Source organism: Phocoena phocoena, chromosome 10, assembly GCF_963924675.1.
Source record: "Phocoena phocoena chromosome 10, mPhoPho1.1, whole genome shotgun sequence".
Taxonomy (NCBI): domain Eukaryota; kingdom Metazoa; phylum Chordata; class Mammalia; order Artiodactyla; family Phocoenidae; genus Phocoena; species Phocoena phocoena.
This window is the reverse complement of record NC_089228.1, coordinates 367298-388469: the sequence shown is the minus strand read 5'-3', so window position 1 is coordinate 388469 and position 21172 is coordinate 367298. Positions and strand designations below refer to the sequence as shown.

The following is a 21172-nucleotide window of genomic DNA, read 5'->3' as shown; positions in this document are numbered from 1 at the left end:
GAGCTACACCTGGCTCACGGCCCTTCCTTCATCTCTGCAGGTGGTGGCGAGCATCTGCTCCCCCAACTCTGCTTCCTTCTTGTGTCTGACGTTTCCCCCCAATCCCGCCTCCCCTTGGTAAGGACCCTTGTGACAACACCGGGCCCCCTGGACAATCTAGGATTATCTCCTACCACAAGGGCCTTAACTTAATCGTGTGCAAACACCTCCACGTAAGGGAGCGTTCAGTCTCCACGGGTCAGGACGTGGACATCTTTGCGGGCTGCTGTTCAGCTGGCCACCCCTCACCTCTCTCTCCAGCCTCGGGCTCCAGGGACCCCCCCAACACCCCAGCTGCATCGCCCACCTCTCGGTGTCTAGAACACAGCGCATCAGGACGTTTTCACAGAGAAAGGAGACCATCCCCATAACAGAAGGAAAGGGATTTCCATGCCCTGGGAAGGTGAGGAGAGTAGCAAAGCTGGGAACTGTGACAGAGTGCCCAGAGGAGGACACCCTGGTGACGAGGATTCTAGGACATTCGCCACTGCTTCTGGGTCATGTGTGGAACCAGCCTCAGGCTCCAGCATGAACAGGGGACACAAGGACACAGCGCCCCTGACACCTGGGCCTCGTCCGCAGCCCAGCCTCTGGCCGAAAGGCAGGGTGATGGCTGGGAGGAGGGACCAGGTAGAGCCACACGACAGGAAAACTCCCAACGACATCAGATTTTCAGAGTCCAACCCACCCACCCACAAGCTCCACGGGGAGACATGGAGGTCAGATGTGCAGACGTCCACTCACTGCGGTGGAGAGGCGTGAGGCCAGTGTCATCTCCAGGTTGCCCTTCAGGCCCACCAGGGGCGGCACCAAGGTCAGCAGGTCCTTCACCTCCGTGAACACGGGCCAGTGCTGCGGGGAAAGAACTGGGGGTCAGTCCAAGCACACGTACCGCGCCTCTCAGGAACTACTCGAGAGATACTTCGACAAGTCCTCGCTCCCTGTAAAATGAAAAAAACTACCCAGTTTTTAAAATGGCTTTAAACTAAACAGAGTAATGACCAACCGTGAACAGTGGCCCAGGGAACACCTTCCTTCCCTGGCTGCCGGGAGACTGGGCCTGGGCCCGTGCCCGTGGACAGGGAACTGCTTTGTCCTGCGTGCACCTCTGTAGAAACAGGAATGAGCCCCCAGCTTCAAAGCTGGGGATTTCTTGTGGGATTTCTCACGGGCGAGCTGGCAGGACGATCTGGGCTGGGCAGGGACTCCCTGGCCCCAAGGCCGATGGGTGGGGCCCAAGGTCACGTGGGGGCCCTGGATTTGTGAAAACTGACAGAATGTGTCTCTATCACTTGTAAATAAATAAAAATGTAAAAAGAAGGAACAGGAAGCACAGGCACGCTTCAAGAGAACGTGAAGACCTTTCTTTGTGAAGGGAAACTGGTCCTACCTGTTTAACGTGCAGTTAGACTGCCCCTACCCCAACTGATTGTTCACACCCCAACTGATCCGACTAGCTGCTTTCGCCTCCCTGGGCCTGAGCTATCCGTGACCCTCCACAGAAGCTGGTCCTAGAAACGCTGCTGCTCTGTGAGCTGGGAGGCAGGTGGCGTGGGGTCTGGTTCCCCGTCCCCAAGACAAGAGTCCCCCTACCCCAGGGGCCCAGAGGGTCATCAAAAGAGCCACCCCACAATGCATCTTACAGGACCTGGAAGCAAAGGGGCGGGCCAGGCCCTCTGAAGACCCCTTTGTGTCCTGAGATCTGGGAAGTTTCGCAGACTCACAGTTACGGTTCCCTCTCCTTTACCTTTTCTGCAAAGCTGGGAGGTTGAGAACCCAGTCCCAGCTCTGGTGGAGTTACAAGCCTTCCTCTCCGAAAAGTGCGGAAGGAATGTGTCACCAGCCAGGGGGGTGCTGCGTCCTGTCCAGCAGAGGCCCCTCCCGCCTGGGAATCCCCCTCCCAGGGGCTGGCGCTCTCACCCTCCTCCCACCAACACACAAGACCGAGCACCCACCCCCCGAGTAAACCCCCTTCTGTCCGCCCCCTTCTTCCCCGGCACCACTGAACTTGGCAGCCGCACCTGAGACCCATGTGTGCGGGGTGACTCCCCGTGGGAACCCCTCCCCCGCTACGTGACGGGCACACCCATGTCTCCACGTGGCTGACGGGGCCTCGTCCTGTCCTGTGCTGACCTCTGATTGTCCCATCTTGGCCTCCACTGAGGGCTACTCATCTCCCTCCTGATCTTTTACATTTTTCAAACGTAAGGGACTGGAGGCATCCCTGGTGGCGCAGTGGTTAAGAATCCGCCTGCTAATGCAGGGGACACGGGTTTGAGCCCTGGTCTGGGAAGATCCCACATGCCGCGGAGCGGCTAAGCCCGTGCGCCACAACTACTGAGCCTGCGCTCTAGAGCCCACAAGCCACAACTACTGAGCCTGCGCTCTAGAGCCCGCGAGCCACAACTGCTGAGCCTGCGCTCTAGAGCCCGCGAGCCACAACTGCTGAGCCCGCACGCCCAGAGCCCGTGCTCCGCAACAAGAGAAGCCACCGCAATGAGAAGCCCGCTCAACACAACCAAGAGTAGCCCCTGCTCGCTGCAACTAGAGAAACCCCGCGCACAGCAACAAGGACCCGACACAGCCAAAAGAAACCAAAAAACAGAACACAAAAATGTAAGGGACTTATTTTCTTTCTCCAGACAGGAAGGCTGCAAAGGTCTGATAACCATCTCTGCTTCTTCAACATGGGCACAGACATCTCAGCGCCCACAGTAACCTTGAATCTGTGGGACCGACTCACCCATGGCTGTTACGTTTTCAAAGGAAAACCCAGGGTCAGCCGTTGCCAAGATCCCGTGTCCGCGGCCGAGAAAGTCCCTGTTCCAGGATATACGGAGACAGGCCGGGGGAGGTCAGGCTGCCCGCAAGGAACCTGAGGCCCTGGTACACGCTCCTGCCCACACTTCCCTGGACTCACCCCGTCCACTCGGATCTGATTCCGCCAGCAGTACAGCAAGGTTGTGACCCCCTGCCCTCTAACCCTGACTCCCCCTCCTGCTTCGGTTCTCCCTTCTCTCCAAGTCCTCTCCCTTCCAAGGCCCAGGCCCCTCCCCACCCCACACAGGGGCGGCAGGAGGTGAGCCTGCGAGCGGTGGTCCTGTCCTCCTGCAAGGGGTCGCCTGGGCTGGGCCACAGGCACGGCCGAGGAGGGCTGGGAAGGGGCTTTAGACACATCAGGTCTGACGACCATGAGGGGCTACTCAGGGACAAAGCCAGCAAAGGTGGACGGTGCCAGGAGAACAGAAGGCCAGGGCCCCAGGGACACCAAGTCCAAGGGAGGAACAGGGCCGGAGCTGCCTGACCTGCAGACCTCTTCAGGGAGACCCTGAATGGGTCGGGATTTTGGTCACCCACTCCCAGAGCACCCTGACGGCGGCTGGCTCCACAACCCAGCTCACGCCTGCCCCCAGCCGCGGACAGCCCTGGACGCCCCACAGGTCCCCCGCCCAAGGCTCCACGCTGACCCTGCTGCACGGGCCCCAGGGGCTGGCTCTTGCACTTGGGTCTCTCAATCACGCCTACAGTCCCCAGCTCTCCCCTGCAGCCTTGAGCAGCACCTCTGGGTCACTCAGACCCCAGCAGCCAGGGAGGACGTGTCACTCCGTCCCTTACGACCCTTCACTAATTCCAGTTCTGGGCACACAGGTCCTCATGTTCCGCAAACACAAAGGCAGTGCAGATCGGGGCATGAGGAGTGGGCGGGGCCGCGAGCCCTCCATCTGGCAGGTTAACGCGCCCCTTTATCCCGAGATGGCTCACCAAACTGCGTGCTCACCGGCTGTGCGATTTTCTCCACGCCTGCGCTGGACCCCAGTGAAGCAAGACGTGATGTTTGTTTTAGAACAAAGAACGAGGACAAAGTGAACAATGCTTCACCCTCGGCGGCTGCCCCCCTGCCCACACGCTCGCCTGCTCCGTGGTCTGCGCACAAGGGCCCCCTCGCCGGGACGTTCACCGTTGCTCACGCACCCAGGAGACGCCACCTCTGAGGCCCGGCAAAGCGTCTGCAGAGTCTCCGACCTGCCCCTCCTCCCTTGCTGCCTCCGCCCCCTGCCCGTTGTCTGCAGGGGGGCCCAACGGCCACCAGACACGCCAGCCAGGAAGATCAGCTTCCGCTCGGGATTCAACCAAATTCGCTCAACAAAGGATGAACTGGATGACAAGTGGCTCTGTCCACCTGCCCGGCGCTTGGCTCTCGGCTGCTTCGAGCAGCCAGCCTGTCCGGTTCAGCCCTGATCTGGGAAGAACAATCACACGCGCTTCCACGGTCCCTGGTGCCCACGTGTGCACGTAAACCCCCAAAGGTCTGGAATGACACCACGACTCGATAGTAAGGGACCTTCGGCGACTGAGGCTGTGGTCAAAGAGGGCTTAACCTCGCTGCGATGCTTGTTCCATAAAAAGAAATACTTACACTTACTTGTGTAACCGAAAAAAAAGTTTTTGAAGACACGAAACTGATACTCTGGCCACTTACTGGGCCTCAATCCCCAGGCCCAGAATCAGAGACTCCCGGCCCCAAAGAGCATAGGTGAAACCTGCACCCAGCCAGGCACAGAGCTGCACCGGGGACTGTCCACGAGGTACGGCTGTCGGGCCAGGTGGTCTACCTCACTGCGGGCTCGGAAGCCCCGAGGCCCGGTGTGAATGGCTCTGGTCAGGCACCAGCCTGGGTACTGCTGGAGCCAGGAGCCCCCTGTGATGTGGGCTTCCCTCTGGGAGCCCCAAGGCTGCTTCCTGCACTGCCGGGAGGGGTGAGCAGGGAGGTGGTGAGCGCCGGAAGCCAGTAAACAGAGGGCCCTTGACCCTCACGCACCCCGTCTGCAAAGTGGGGACGAGGAAAGGGCTGTGACGTACAGAGCTGTTCCATCCTCCCAGTCGCTGGCCCTCCCGAAGCTGACGGCTCAAGGCCAAGCCTGCAGACAGCCCGCCCCACGTCTGCTCCGGGCCCACCTCCCAGACGGAACCCGCACGCGGTCAGGAAGGGCGCTGCACTCTCCAGCTGGACCCCCTCCAGACCCGGCCCCGGGGCGCCTCCGCTGATGGTCAGGCATGACCCCCTCCCCCCAGGGCCCCACCAAACCTCCTGGACTGTCGAACTCTCGGCCGCCTGTTCTCGGCCCCGAGGCCCCACAGAAAGGGTCATGGGTGGGCAGGTTGGGGACACGAGGCCATGCTCCACGCGAGGTGCTGGGGAAGGTCAAGGAGGGAGATTCAGGGTGGACTCTCCCGGTGTCCGCAAGGCCCAGGGAGGGTGACAGACCCCGGGGCAACTCCAGGGGAAGCAGCAGACAGGAATCCGGGCCTCCAGCCGGCAGCACGTGAAGAAGTGCCCTGTCCACTGGGCAGGGTGGCCAGACGCCGCCCCAAGAACCTCGTTCAGAGCCGGGTACCCGGGTAGGTGTCGGCCGCCCCCTCCAGCTCAGAGGCAGGGGCACGGCGGGATGTGAGAGGTGACGGCCCCTCCCCCCACATGCTCACGTACAGGCCCCAGCGGATCGAGAACACACTAACTCCGTAAGTGACCCAAACACGGCTCCCAGAACTGACCCAGGGCATAAACAGACCCCCTGGGTCTCCCAGCAAACACCTCTCCTGATAGATACCCCCGCATCTGCATCCCCCCGTGCGCCTGGACCCCCACCATGCTCAGGACCCCGTCCTCCCGCTGAGACCCCCCTCCAGAGATTCTGGGGCTGGAGAAGCGGTGCCCGGCACCCTCACTCGGGCCAGCACACCAACCTCACAACGCTGCCTGGCTTGCAGGTGGAGAGGCTGAGGCAGGATGCCTGAGCCCCTCGGGTGGGGAGACTGTAGGAGCAGGACTCAAGGCCCCCCAGGCCCTGCCTAACGGGTCTGCGTCTGCTGGAAGGAGAACAGTTCGAGCTCCCAGGCTGAGGAGTCTCACGCAGGCTGACGGTAGAGGGTCGTCAGAAGCCTCTGTGACTCTCAGACACTGAGGTCCCAGGAGGACACTCCTGCCAGCCCCCCGAGCCCAGTCCCCTGCCCGACCCAGGGGCCTGTCCTGCGTGTGATGCCTGGTCCCCCACCCCGGGGCCCACGCTGCCCCCCGCCTCGCCATACGCACTTGGACGGCGTTCATCAGCAGGCCAGCCGTCACCATGCCGAGGCCAGACAGCAGGACGGGCACCACCACCTGGCCCACGATGGCGAAGGCGGTCTCGGGGAGGACGCCGCGGGGGCAGCGGGTGAACTCACAGCGGAAGCCTCGCAGCTTCGTGCCCTGAAAGCAGAGCTCCAGGTCCAGCTGGGTGACCACCATGGCCAGGCCGGTGACGCATTCCCTGGATGTCCAAGCCTGGGCGCCCCCAACACCGGCCTCCACCCACACCAGGATGCGTTTCCTAAGGAGTCCACCCGGGCAGAGCTGCCAGGTGCCCCGTGCTGTAGACGGTCCCCACTGCCCCTCGGCCAAGGGCCAGAGCCAACGGTGAGGAACAAAGGCCGGGTGACTCAGCCTCGCTCAGGGCTCGGCCACTCCTGCTGTCCACTCCCCGAAGATCAGGTTCTCCTCCAAGAGTGGCTGCCGTGTCCGGTGGGACCTCCCTCGGCTGGCCTCCCACGAGGAGGCTCCCTGTCCCCTGGAGCGACCTTGACGGCGTCCAGCTGTCCGGCCCACGCTGGCTCGGGCTGGACCAGAGAGCCGGAGCCACGTGAGGCCCGGCCTTGGTGAGGCCGCACGGGGCCTGGGGACATCCCAGCCTGAAGCACCTGCTCCTCGGGCCAGGTCTGAGCCCCTGAGGACTGTCACCCCTCAAGGTCGAGAGGCCTGCAGGCCCCCAAGAAAGAAGCCGTGCCCTGCGGCCACTCGACCTAGGTGTCGAGGGGCTCACGGCCACAGGAAGAGGCTGTGTTCACAGAAGGAATGCAGCCCCGCTGTCTCTCAAAGGACAGAGACTTGTAAGGTGCTTCTTAGGGGCCCGGGCTCGCGCCGACAGAGGTTAGACCAGCCTTGAGCTGCCGTCCCGACCCCGAGGAGAAGGGGGTCTCTACGGGGAATGAGTGTGTCCACTGCGCATCCCACAGGTGCCGGGGACAGCGTCCAGGCCTGAGGGCGGGCTGAGCAGAGTCAAGGCCAGAGCCAGCAGGAGCCCGAAGCTGCGGGCTGGGTGCTCGCTCACGCCTCCTGTGCACCTCGGTTGGTTCCGCTCCTTCGGAAAGTCCACCCACGCTCAAGCCCAGCCCTCAGCCTGGAGTCCAGCCCTCACCAGATCCCACTGAGCTGGCCAAGCCCGATTCCCTCCTCGCCAACTCCAGCCAGACCCTGACGGCCGTTTCCCTCGCGCCCCCGATGTTGCACTGCATCCTTCCTCGCCCCCTTTCTCACGAAGCCCCTCCCAGGAGCCAGACAGAAGGAGCCCCACTTCCCAGCGACGGCTGGGGTCTGTCGGCCCCTTGTGTGTGAGCGCCGGAGACGCTGCCCCCGTCCAGTTCTGGGCCCCGATCCTGGGGTCCTGACGGCTTCCACTGCCCACCTCCGGAGAGGCTGGCGCTCGGGACGCCGCCACCCCGCAGAGGAGAATCGCGGGTGTGTTCTGGCTGCGGCCCCGTGGGCAGCCTCCCCCACCCCTCACAGGAGGGGATGGTCCTGGACTGTGTGTCCCACCAGCTGCTCGCTGAGTGGCGTCCAAATGAAAGACCTGAGATCATAATGACAGCGGGCTTCCCGCCAGCCACAGTCAGGCGCGGTTTGCTGCAGAGCAGGAGCAAAGGGGACCTTCTCAGACAATGCAGCAACTCCTAACCTCCCTGAGCAGCCCAGACTCTCCCTGAGCTTTCGGGCCACAGCTGACCACCCGTGCCCTTTCACGTGCACACACGTCACATTCCATCCATCACCAGACTCTCAAGGCACCCCCGAGCCACGCATCAGGAAGCAAAGGTCCCGGTTTTGCAACTAAGAAGCTGACGGCCGCGCCAGGGTTTGCCCATGACCATCCCCCAGTCAGCCTCACAGGCGGGGCCGGGACCTCGACCCCCAACTCCAGTGCCCACTGCCCCCACTGCTGCCCGCCTCTGAGATGAGGGTCCGTTTGTTCACACAGGAGTCTGAACCAGCAGGAGGCTAAGAGAAACGGCACATTTCTAAGGAAAGCATAGCAGAAGTTGACGCGTCTAAGGCCGCTAGCTCGTTTAAGACAGACCCCTCTCGGCGGGCCCACTCTGAACACTGGCTGTCCCAGTCCCCAGGCCCACATCTGGACAGGCCCCCCAACTAGCGATTTCCTTCTCCTGGCTTCAGCACCTCCCGTGATCTCTTTATAGTTTTAAATGCGATTGAACGTCATAATACAACATAAAATCATACACGGTGGGTCCCTGAACCACTCTCATCAGGACAGAAGACGTGGAAATAAACAACCACTTGCATGATTACACATGGGAAAGATCCCTAATTAAGCAGGCTATAAATCATTACAAAAAGGTTTCTCTTTTTTTTTTTTTTTTTGCAGTACGCGGGCCTCTCACCGTCGTGGCCTCTCCCGTTGCGGAGCACAGGCTCCGGACGCGCAGGCTCAGCGGCCATGGCTCACGGGCCCAGCCACTCCGCGGCATGTGGGATCTTCCCGGACCGGGGCACGAACCCGCGTCCCCCGCATCGGCAGGCGGACTCTCAACCACCGCGCCACCAGGGAAGCCCCCGTTTCTCATTTTTGTTTAAAAAATAATGAGAAATAAGTACACACGCACACAAATAGTGAACCATTTAGTAGGTTATATACCAAAATGCTAAAAGTGGGTACTTTTAGGTGGTGGGATCCTAAGTGACCTTTATTTCATAACTTTCTGTATATCTATTGTGATTATTTGCTTTTATAACCATCAAAAAATAAACTGTCACCAAAAACAAATAAAAGATGCCATCGTGTGTGGAAGATTACTTTCCCATGCAACTTGAGAACAAAATATGTCAGCACAGCTCACTGGCTCACAGTCGAGGAGATCGGGAATGTGACTTTCACAGGAGCTCAGTAGCACAGTGGAAAGTCTCCAAGGGCCTGAGCTGGACTCAGGGGCCGTGCTGGGCCTCGGGAGGAATCTGGGTCAGGTGCCAGATGGCTCTGGGTGACCTCCTCCCGCCGCCCCACCAAAAGGGTCTCAGCTCACGCGGCTCGGAACCACCAGGCGCTCCGGAAACGGGAGCCCAGACCCCGCGCACCGAGAGCTGCGGCGTCAGAACCTCCCCAACCCCTCAACTTGCGGAACAGTTAGGAAGGGCCGCGGAGGGCGGGCGCACGGCCGGGCCTCATGTCCGTCTCAGGGTCCTGGGTGGGAACAGCTTTTTTCCCAGGAGCACACCTTCCCAACGGCTTCCCGCCCTCTCGCAGGTCACCTTGAGCCTGGGCCGGTTCTGAGTGAAACGGTCACCCTTAAAGACCTGAATCCCCCCATCCTGTTGAGGTCCCAGAGGTCAAGGCAGTTACGTTCTCAGCAACAGGAAAGGTCGTCTTCGTTTTTGCTTCCGACTCGGCCGGCAGAACGCACCTGCCGGTGACCATGTGGGACCGAGTGCCCCCGCCCCGGCCGGCCAGCCCCCTCCTCAGGGACACCTTCCCGGCATCCCCCTCAAGGCTGCTCCAGCCGCCACCCAGCTCTGCCCCTTCGTTTCCGTGTAGCCCTTGCCGCTGCCTAACGCCGACTCATGCCCGTCGCTCCCTGCTCGGCTGTGACGGCCAAGAGCAGGCCCGGCACCCCATCCACCGCGGCGTTCGGCACAGCGCCGGCCCGTGGCCCACGCGTGTGCTGTGTGGACAGACAGACAAGCAGCACTGTAGAGGCAGACAGAAAGAGACCCATCAGCCTTCCACGAGTTGAGCCGTGTAGGGCCCACGTTATTCCTATTACGTGCTGCCTGGACACCCGGTAAAGCCAGCAGGGCCTGGGGCAGCCCCAGTGCCGCCGCCCCGACCCCCGAGGAGCCCGCGGAACGCAAACAAGTCAGTCACAGCCCCACGGGAACCGCCCGCCAGCACAGCCTCTGGCAGCTGGCGCTCCCGAGCGCAGCCCTGAGGGCCCCACGCGGGAGGCACATCCTCCCCCGGGCCTGGGGCGTGGGGCTGATGAGCTCTGAGCTCACCTGTCCAGGTGCAGGTCCCTCAAGAGAAGGCCGTCACTGCAGCTGGCGTCACAAACAGGACGGCCCGCCCCTGACCGCGCACGCCCGGCAGCCTGACCGGCTCCCGACGCAGTGAAGGCCGCCACGGACGGAGCCCCGCCGGCTGGCTTGTGCGTGAGCCGCCCCGGGGTCACCACCTCCCCGAGGCCGGAACGACTGTGAACGGACCGAATCAGGCACCCCTGCTGCCAGCCTGACTTACAAATTGGCTGACGTACGGGGACCCCGTGGCACCCCCCTCCCCGGTTAAAACTGTTAATGCGGCCCAACGCAGGCCACCACGTTGAAACCGGCCCTCGGGGTCGAACCTGGTCTCGCGAGGCCTCCTGAGTGAAGGGGGTGCCCGCTGCTGTCCACTTGACCGACCGCCCAGCTCCGTTCTTAAACCTGGCAGAGACAAACTGCCTCGCAGTGGTGACCGCAGCTGTAAAGCTGGGGTCCCGTGCTGTGGGCCCCACGCCCAGCATCTAGTCTGGTCGGGACACTGACCGCACCCAGGCAGCAGCCGGTAAGCGCTGTGCCCTGCGGATCTGGCCAGCACGCACTTCAACACTCCAGGCGTGTCGACCTTCGCTTCTCCCAGGCGGGCCGCAGCCGCAGGCTCCCTGCAGGTCGGGCCTTTGCCGCACCTTCCGCGGGGCTGACGCTACACGATGGCCGCCCCTCTACAGACTCATGGGACACCTTCCCTGAGACACCCGAACACTCACAGAGGAGACCCCCCGGAGAGGATGGGCTGCCACCGTCCTCGCAGAACAAGCCGCCCCTTGCTCAGACCCCTAAGACCCTCTGCTCACCGGGAGCGGCTCACCCTGACGTGCGAACACAGCCCAGCACCTGTGCGGGCTTTGTGGATTCTGGAGGTGACCGTCTTCACGTGCAAAGTTTACTCCTGCCCATTTAGGCCATACTTGTCGAGCAGCCTGCCTCGAAGGGGCCCCTCCAACAAGAGGCTCCATTAGAGCCGGCAGGCACCCCCGTCGGGCCCCAGAGACACCTCCACTGAAGAGAACCCTCAAGAGCCTCCGGGGTCCCTGGACCACTGAGAGCTTTAAGCTGACGCCAGAAACTTCCCCCGGACTGCGCCGTCCACCAGCTGAGCCACGACGCAGGTACACACCCTGCTCTCCTGGGAAGGGGGCCCTCGCAGACCTGCTGGGACCCTCGCAGCCCGGCTGCCCGTGGGCCTTGGGAGGCACAGTGACCAAGGAGGGCAGCCTCAATACGGGACGGGGAGCCAACCCTGGGCCTCTGGCACATCCCACCCACAGGGGGCGGCCTCCCTGTCCTGAGTCAGATGCCACAGACCAGAGGAGGTGACCCCCAAACCTGGGCTCCTGGGAGCCCCCGAGATCAACTGGGTGGGCCCAGTGGGGTCTGTGCACTTCGTGGGTGTCACGGTGGCGCTCGGCGGAGGTCACCACCCTCCCGTCCTGACCGGATGTCCCTGGTGCAGGACCTGAGCCACCCAGCGGTCGGCACAGGTGCCTAACCTCCAGGCAGCGCCTCAGCACCGGCTGCCCGGCTCTGTGCCTTTTAGACGCCTGGGCCACGGCCGAAGGGCCGTCTCGTTTAGGGAGGGAACTCTGGGAACCCCGCCTTCCGGACACTCCAAACACACAGGGCGACAGATGCGTCTGCCTGCACTAAGGCCACAGGCCTGCCGGGACCCTCGTCCTTCCACTTCTCAGGGGGACAGCCACCCCCCCAACCCCCTTCGCCCGAGGCCGGCGCTGGGCCGAGCGGCCCTCCCGCAGCTCCGGCTCAGTTCCAAGGCAGCAAGAGGAGCCCCTGGCGTCAGCACTGCCGCAGGTACCGGCGAACATGGACTCGCCCCCGGGGGGAGGCACACCCACATCGGCCCCTCAATCGCCTTTACTGGCCACCAAGGGGTCCCTGTAAGTTCTGCGTCCCGTCAAGAGCCCACTCCCTGGAGGTCCCGGTCAGCACCGGGCGTCCAGGGTCAATGGAGCGCAAGGCCGTGCGCGGCTGTGGCATGGGGGGAGCAGAGGCCCCGAGTGGCCTCCACTCCGCGCCTGAGGGTAAGCAGCCCTTCATATCCAGGGGGCAGCGGGCAGCAGGCTTGGGCGCTCACCCCAGCCGGCTCATCCTGCGCCCAGCGCTGCCCTGAAGGCCCTCCCTGGCTGTGAGCGCACGTGAGTGCTCAACGCGGCCAGTGCCGTGTGCTCAGCTGCCCCCCACCCCGGGGCAGGAGGTGATGCACAGGCTGACCTCACCCACGTGTCACCCAGTGCAGCCTCAGCTTCTTCCCTCAGCTCTCACCCCTCGCCTCTGCCCTCTAGCCGCCCGCCTGCCCTCCCAGCCTCTCAGGCCACCCTGCATCTTTGCTAAGGCGTGACCCCTGCAGGACCCGCCCTCCCTCCCCTTACGCCCACCCACACTCGGGGCCCGGGGCTTCTGACCCCTCTGCAGACCAGCTCAGCGTCCGCGGATGGCCAGCCTGAACTCTCACGGCGCGCGACGCAGAGCGCAGACGCACGACACAGTGGGGCTTCCTCCCGCCTGAGAGGCGCCCTCTGACCTGTGGCCTGTGTGGCCTGCAGGGGCCTGGGGGGCAGGGCAGCCGCATGAGGGGCAGCCGCTGTCGCTGAGGAGGACGCAGGCTCGGAGCCTCGAAAGACAGTGTGTTAATCTAACTACAGAAAAAAGTACACGCACAGCAAAAAACCACCAAAACCAACGTCAAAAGATAAATGGAAAAACGGGAAACATATTTACAATCCGTATCACAATGGAAAGGCCAATTTCCTTAACATGTAAAGAGCCCCGAAGTATCGATACAAAAACAAAAACCACTCCTCAGAAATGCGGACAAAGGCCATATCCAAAGATACTCAACCTCACTCACTCCTGATGAGAAATGCAAATCCCACTACAGCGAACACCGCTGGCGGTCCCAGTGACGGCCTCCGGGGATCCCGGCCTCTGAATCACGACCCCCAGGGTGAGCTGACCTCAGGGACTCGACGCGTCCAGTAGCCGGCAAAGATGCTGCTCCGGGGACCCACCTTGCTAGCAGATGGTCTCCTTCTCCGACCCCACACCTGGACGAAGCTGCCGTGCTGGACACGCCCAAGGGGAAGGGATGAAGGCCTCAGCACGCTGACCCTCGGCTGCAGCATCACGACACCTGAAGCCGAAACCCAGCTCTGCCGACTGCTGTCCCACAGCAGCCGTGGGGCACAGAGGCTTAAGCTCTGAGCCCCGCAACGGCTAACTCCCTGGAGCAGAGACCCCAGCGTACAGCGCATGATCCATTGCCAGGTGGTGAAAGACCACAGAGGCTGAAGGTACACCCTTAAGGGAGGTGGGGGCAGCCCCACACCTAGCATGCTTACGGACGCCTATGCCCTCTGACCCAGCAGCTCTGCCTGCAGCAATCCGTCTCACTCCTTCACCCAGACATGTAAAGAACGTGGCGCTGTCAGCAGTGCTGCTCTAAGTTGTTACGGGCTGACTTGTGTGCCCCTCCCCAATCCCCAGCATCTCAGAATGGGACTGTATTTGGAGACAGGAAGCTGGAAGTGGGGGGGTGGCCCATATCCAATAGGCCCTTATAGTCAGAGGAGACTCAGACAGACAGAGGAACAACCACGTGAGGACACGGGGAGGAGACGGCCGTCTACACGCCAAGGAGAGAGGCCCTGCTGACGCCTGGATCTCAGACATCCAGCCTCCAGGACAGGAGAATAAACGTCTGTTGTTTAAAGCACCCCACCTGTGGTACTTTGTTACAGGAGCCCAAGCAAACTAACATAGTTGTGAAACTTAAACAAACATCAGAGGAAAAAGGGTGAATAGACTCTGGTGTGTCTGCCTGATGGGATACTGAACGACCATTAAAAAAAAAGGAAGCTCTTGGTACTTCCCTGGTGGTCCAGTGGTAAAGAATCCGCTTTCCATTGCAGGGGACGCAGGTTCCATCCCTGGTCAGGGAACTAAGAAGCCACATGCCGCAGAGCTTGTGAGCCTCAACTAGAGAGCCCACGCCCTCTGGAGCCCGCGTGCCACAACTAGAGAAAACCCGCACGCCACAGCTAGACAGAAGCCCGTGTGCTGCAACTGAGACCCAACACAGCCAAAAAGAAAGAAAATTAAAAAATAAATCTTTTTTAAAAAAGGAAGCTCTTAACATATCTACAAAGAATAGCCTCTGAGATACACTGTAAAGTGAAAAAAGCAAAACACACAACAGTTTGTATGTGCCGTCACATGCGTAAAAGGGTGAGAGGAATGCAGAGGCAGACGAGAAGGTGCAGGTCCTGGCTGCCCTGGAGAAGCGAGAGCCTGGGGACAGGCAAGGAGCACATCCTGTCCCTGTGCACATGCTGACCTTTCGGGCACGTGAATGCTTTACTTTTCCAGAAAAACAAATGTATTAAAAAAAAAAAAAGTGCAGCCTCTGGGCTCCCGGAGTCTCATTCAACCGAGGAGGTAGAGGCAACGCCCCAGGAAGTGATGTTGGGGGCGGCGTCCCAGGAAAGGCTCCGAGGGACACGGGAGGGGGAAGAGGAGGCCCAGGTGAGGCCGTGGAGCAGCGGGACCCACCCCTCGGACCATGACTTAAGCCAGCTGATCACGCTGTTCCATCCCCTCTGCCCACATGTGGCTTTCACGTGGGATGTGCCTCCCATCTGGCCGGGGAGAGGCTGGGGAGTTAGTCCCCAGGTAAGTTTCCTTGCACTTAAGGAGGAACGAGAACACGGTCTGCTTTTCTCCCTCTGGACACGACACGCCTCTAGGACAAAGCTGACCTGTGGAGGCTGACTAGCAGGATTTGGGAAGATGCCGGGTCCCCGGACACATCGTTGGCGGTGGTGACACCACTTTCCAACCCCAGAATCGCCCTATCCTGGAAACCTCGTTTTGGGAGATGACATAGTTTCTTCCTACTTACCCCACTGTAAGTCGGGTTTTCTGGTACCTGTGGCTGCAACCATCCTGATACAGCCAGGTGAGTTCAGGAGGTTCAGATGCATTTTAGGAGGTTGGGTTTTATCCCAGAGGCAGTAGGCAAGTGCAGAGATTTAAAACTTGGGGAGAGATGCATTGTGGGGGCTGCTTGGCCGGGCCCTGCCCCCAGGCATGGGAAAGAAACACTAGAACAGGTATCTCTAATTCTTATCTGAGTTGCAGCTTTTGTGTAAGTTCTTAAACATCAGCACAGAACTACCTGTGATGCAGTATCGATGAGAATAAGAACGTCGGCCACAAACCCTCGTGGGCGAGACCCAAGTCCAAGGCCCCGGCACCGCATGTCACAGCCCTCCTGGGAGCCCAACCTGGGCAGTTCTCCCTCAGCTCTGGTTTAAGAGGAGAAAACCAGGAACACAGGACGGCCTGTGCCAGTGACAAAGGTCAGACGCAAACCCAGCTGGTTCTGCTCTGGAGTCTGGGCTCCAAGCCAGACAGTGTTCTGTTACCTGCCGCTCGAAGCGCAACCTATAAACCAGCATGTGCAGGGGACTTATATGTCTGTATATCTACAGACAAGTACGTATATGTATCAATCAATGTGTGTATAAATACGCACATGTACGTGACCTACACACGTGTGTCCGTACGTATCAGTGAGCACATGTGCGTGTGCAGGGGCTACATGCTCAGGGGTGTTATACTGAACACACAATGAAATAGGCTTTTTGAAAATCGCGGCACAGAGAACAGACTTCAGGGAGACAGAGTCAGGAGGGTGGCGAGGAGGCTGGCGGCCTTCAGGTGGAAGAGGGAATTCCTGGGGGAGGTCTGCGGCATGTGAACTTCTGGCACGCGGAAGCCAGGCCCCAAGGTGCTCTGGAGGCTACAGCGGTGTGACTCCCCACGGGGTAAAGAAGGATATGGGGCCGCAGGGCACCAGGTCACTGGAGGAAGGAGAGGGCTGAGGGGGTCTGGGGATCACAGAGACCAAACGGGGGCCTGGGGCTGGCTCACACCAGGGCAGGGACTCTGGCGTGACACATAGCCACGCTGGGGTCTGAGCAGGTCTGGGAGTAACCTGGAAAGGCAGCTGGCCGTCACCAGTGCTGTGACGCTACGAGGAACTGGACTGCATGGGCTGGAAGGGTCACTGAGGACCCCAGGTGGCAAGGGAGGGGCAGGCAGGTAGTGGAGTGAAGTGGGTGCAGACCGAGGGACGGTGGGGACCGTGGACACCGAGACGGCAGTGACCACTAACTGTGGCTGTGAGGGAATGTGGGTCCAATGTTGGAAGAGTTGCCAGATTTTCAAGGGAAAACAGGAACTTGAATTTTTATGTGACATCTCTTGATTTTTAAGTGCTGGTCTTAAAAATTTTAAAGCACCAGCCTTACAGCTAAGTGGCAGACTGGGACTCAAACCCTGACTGGTTCCAAATCAGTGAGGGGCAGGCCTAAGTTCCCTGGGCACCGAGTGCCCGCAGCAAGAGGGGCAGAGGCTGCCGTTCCTCCCGGCTCACCATTCCAGACAGTCCGTGTTCTCAGCTCCTTGCCAACCAGCAGCGACGACCTGGCCGCTAACGGCTTCAAGTATTCTCAGGTACCATGCTCTTCCAGGGAGGACTTCTATCGATCGTGCTGATGAAGGAATGGGGCTTTTGATACTCAAAGAACAAGAAAGGGATGCTGGGCTTCCCTGGTGACGCAGTGGTTGAGAGTCCGCCTGCCGATGCAGGGGACGCGGGTTCGTGCCCCGGTCCGGGAAGATCCCACATGCTGCAGAGCGGCTGGGCCCGTGAGCCATGGCCGCTGAGCCTGCGCGTCCGGAGCCTGTGCTCCGCAACGGGAGAGGCCACAGCAGTGAGAGGCCCGCGTACCGCAAAAAAAAAAAAAAAAAGAAAGGGATGGTACACTGGTAGCTTTGTTGTCTGATGGGTTACTCCCAGTTCCTCGCGCCATGGGGCTCTGTCAGGGTGTAAATCAAGGGGCCTGCCTCCCTCACAGAGCGACGAGGAGAGAAGCCAAGCTACCGAGCAGAGAACGTCGTCCCTCGGGAAGCACTAACTGGGACAGGAGTGGACACTCGACAGCAGGGTCAATACTTGGAGACTGACGTGGATATTGACCAAGAAGTCTCTCTCCTCTTCTTTTTTGTTTAGAAAAGATTTTAAAAATATTTTCTAACTGAGATGATTATGCTGACACTTGTTTCTCATTCCACATCATCTTCGGCCAAGCTCTGAGCACTTAACAATTCTCCAGCTGTTGGGAGCTTAGTCAGAAGCATCTGGAACACTGGGGGTGGAAGAGTTTACCGCAGCACTTGCAGTAACTGCTGTGGCCGTCCACACACAGCAACTGCGTTAGTCAGATGGTCCGCACCCTTCTCATATTCACCTTGAGCTAGTAACTCTTTACTAAGCTGTATTTCTTTGAGGAAGAATTTCTGAATGGCTTCAGCATCTTTAAGGTCAGGTAACTTGGAAAGTGCAGCTCTCTCCTTGGCAAGCTTCTGTTTCTTTCTTTGTTCTCGCAGCCTGTTCCTGAAGTTGGGGTCACTCTGCCTCTTGCAGTCGAAGCAAATGCGGGACCCGCACATGCGGGCGGCAATGGCGCTGTTCTGGCCCTCCATCTCCTCTTCAATGAGGAGTGGGGTCGGCGGCGGTGGGGTCCGTGATGAAGCAGCTGGCCCAGAACCCTCTGAGCGGACTGCGCCGCTCTGTCCCGACGCCCACAGTGAGGGACGCGGAAAGCTTTTTTTTTTTAAGAGCACACTTACAAAGGATTGACTGCCAAGGGCCACCCTCCCCTCTAAGTACAGAATCTTGCGTGAAAATGAAACGGAGCTGACAGATAAAGAGCCAGTAACCTGATACCATTTAAGCACCTGGATCACGCCAGGCCTGAAATCCAGCCCCTCAGATATTTCAATTATATGAGCTAATAATTGTCTCTTAAAGCTTAACCTGGGTTAAAGTTAGTCTCTGATGTCAGTAACTAAAAGAATCTTGCCCAAATTTTAGAAAAATGGTATTTGAGAAGGTCCTGCCCCTTGCCCCCAAGCTGGACACAATGTGTACCTGCCTACTCCCTAGGCTGACACTAGACAGTATCCCACCCCCACCACCCCCATTTAGTCCCCTCTTACCTGGAAATAGTTCAAAAGGATGCCTGCCCCAGACAGTCCCAGGCCTGCAAACAGGAAGGGCACTGTCACCTGGAGGCCAATGGACAAGGTGGTCTCCCTGCTGAGCTCAGGCCCCAGGGGTTTAGGGGCCACCCTTTGGCTCTCAGGGACACTCAGCAGTCCATCTTCCGAGGCTTCAGGGAGTCTTCCTGTGCTGAGGCCGTGCAGCAGGCCCAGCTCCTCTGGCCTCCGCTGTCGGGTCTCCGTCCCGTCCATCTGAGTACAGCTGAGCCCCTGGCAGCCTTAACCTGGGAGACATAAAGCAACAGGGGTTGTAGGGCAGAGTTCCTGACCCCCATGGGGCTGACAGCCTGCAGGTTTTCACGCTCTTCTGTCCAGCAGAGGCTGCATCATTCTGTCTAATCCACAGCCCTTCCCTTGGAGCCTGCTCCACACGGCCTCCTGGAATCCGGATTTACAACAGTTTTTAATTTAATACGGGGAAAGTACATACAGAAGTGAACATTAAATATATATGAAGTGGAGTCAGCAAAACTGGAGGTATTAGGACTTCTGAAAATTCTTTCCTCCATAAAAGCAACAAGAAAACTAAAACTGTCAGAATCTTCTTTTTCAGAACTATGGATATTAATCAAAGGCTTGCAGCAACATATTTCTTCAAGTAAAGATGCTGAATCTCAGCATAAATGGCCACAGAATGATGCCCACGACGTCTGTAATGTTTGAACTTGCCTTCGTCCCATCTCCTGCTCTCCAGCTCTGCAGCAGCCTTAAACACCAACTGCCTGGGAAGATGAGAATGGGCCAGAGCTTTCTCAAAGCCTCGTTCCCAAAGAACTGTCACTATTGGACATCAGGTAGCTCACCAGAAGACGCCAGCTGCAGACTCTGTATTTCACCTGACTTGTGGTTTGCTTCGTATAAAAAGCCTTTTCCCTTTTTGGCTGCCTGAGGCAGTGGATAATAGTTGGGGTTAACAACACACTAGCCAAAAAGCCTAAAAGGAAAAGCCGTGGAATGAGATGCCTACTTGGGTTTTGAAAAGGTCCCATACGATCCCAGGACACTAGAAGGCCACTGGCATTGGGCTGTGCATATGCGCAGGAAATACCCGAGGAGACCCAAGCTCTCACCTCTGACTGATCTGGAGGCTCAGTACGAGCAGGAAGTGAAGGCTAAGGTAGGGCTACCAACTACCCGAGTGAGGGTTGAAGGGATGCCCTGACATGCACACTGGGCCCCTTTGGCAAGGACTGGGAGACCCGTCGGCACCAGGCATGGCGTTCAAGGAAATCTCCATCAATCACTAAGCAGAGGCTTCGGTGCCACATACAAGAGAGAAAACAGACTAAAGAATTAGTTCGGACAAGTCATGAAACAAACAACATCTACAGTAAGCAGCAATAACAAACAACCCTGAGAAGAAGAGGGGAGAAACTGATTTCCAGAGGTGCCACATTATTTTATTTTAAATGTCCAGACTAACTAGACAAAAGCTTTAAATCAGCTATTTAAAATATGTTCAGCCTTTCTGCTCACGGACGCCGCCGAGTAAGCATCGTTGACGTCTCCTCCCCCCTCCACTGCCGTCATGTCTAAGTCAGAGTCACCCAAAGAGCCCGAACAGCTGCGGAAGCTCTTCATCGGAGGTTTGAGCTTTGAAATGACCGAGAGTCTGAGGAGCCACTGTGAGCAGCGGGGAGCGCTCACAGACTGTGTGGTAACGAGGGATCCAAACACCAAGCGCTCCAGGGGCTTCGGGTTTGTCACATACGCCACTGTGGAGGAGGCGGGTGCGGCCACGAATGCAAGGCCACACGAGGTGGATGGAAGAGTTGTGGAACCAAAGAGGGCCGTCTCAAGAGAAGATTCTCAAAGACCTGGTGCCCACTTAACTGTGAAAAAGATTTTTGTCGGTGGCATTGAAGAAGACACTGACGAACATCACCTAAGAGATTATTTTGAACAGTATGGGAAAACTGAAGTGATTGAAATCATGACTGATTGAGGCAATGGCAAAAAGAGAGGCTTTGCTTTCGTAACCTTTGATGACCATGACTCTGTAGACAAGACCGTCATTCGGAAATACCACACTGTGAAGGGCCACAACCGTGAAGTAAGGAAAGCCCTATCTAAGCAAGAGATGGCTAGTGCCTCATCCAGCCAAAGAGGTGGAAGTGGTTCTGGAAACTTTGGTGGCGGTCGTGGAGGGGGGTTTGGTGGGAATGACAACTTTGGTCATGGAGGAGACTTCAGCGGCCGAGGTGGCTTTGGTGGCAGCCGTGGTGGTGGTGGATATGGTGGCAGTGGGGATGGCTATAATGGATTTGGTAATGATGGAAGCAATTCTGGAGGTGGTGGAAGCCACAATGATTTCGGCAGTTACAACAATCAATCTTAAAACTTTGGACCCGTGAAAGGAGGAAACTTCGGAGGCAGAAGTTCTGGCCCCTAGGGCGGTGGAGGCCAATAGTTTGCCAAACCCCGAAACCAAGGTGGCTGTGGTGGTTCCAGCAGCATCAGTAGCTATGGCAGTGGCAGAAGGTTCTGATTACTGCCAGGAAACAAAGCTTAGCAGGAGACGAGAGCCAGAGAAGTGACAGGGAAGCTACGGGTTACAACAGATCTGTGAACTCAGCCAAGCACAGTGGTGGCAGGGCCTAGCTGCTACAAAGAAGACATGTTTTACACAATACTCATGTGTATGGGCAAAAAAGCTCGAGGACTGTATTTGTGACTAACTGTATAACAGGTTATTTTAGTTTCTGTTCCGTGGAAAGTGTAAAGCATTCCAACACAGGGTTTTAACGTAGATTTTTTTTTTTTTGCGCCCATGCTGTTATTGCTATAAGTGTAATAGTCTGATCGTGACGCTGAATAAATGTGTCTTTTAAAAATAAAGAAAAA

General features: G+C 58.6%; 1 protein-coding gene and 2 pseudogenes across 1 annotated transcript in view; 1 reads left to right on the top strand and 2 right to left on the bottom strand.

Annotated features, from left to right (window-relative positions):
- SLC41A3 (solute carrier family 41 member 3) overlaps positions 1 to 6325 on the bottom strand; it is a 44647-nt gene extending 38322 nt beyond the window's left edge. The window contains exons 1-2 of the mRNA XM_065885026.1: positions 6131 to 6325; positions 784 to 891 (exon numbers count right to left, since the gene is read on the bottom strand). Coding sequence (XP_065741098.1) covers positions 784 to 891; positions 6131 to 6325 — 303 coding nt within the window. The remainder of the gene's footprint in view (positions 1 to 783; positions 892 to 6130) is intronic.
- Positions 6326 to 17329: 11004 nt separating this feature from the next.
- Positions 17330 to 17749, bottom strand: LOC136129945 (mitochondrial import receptor subunit TOM20 homolog; annotated as a pseudogene).
- Positions 17750 to 19856: 2107 nt separating this feature from the next.
- Positions 19857 to 20816, top strand: LOC136129238 (heterogeneous nuclear ribonucleoprotein A1-like; annotated as a pseudogene).
- Positions 20817 to 21172: the final 356 nt, after the last annotated feature.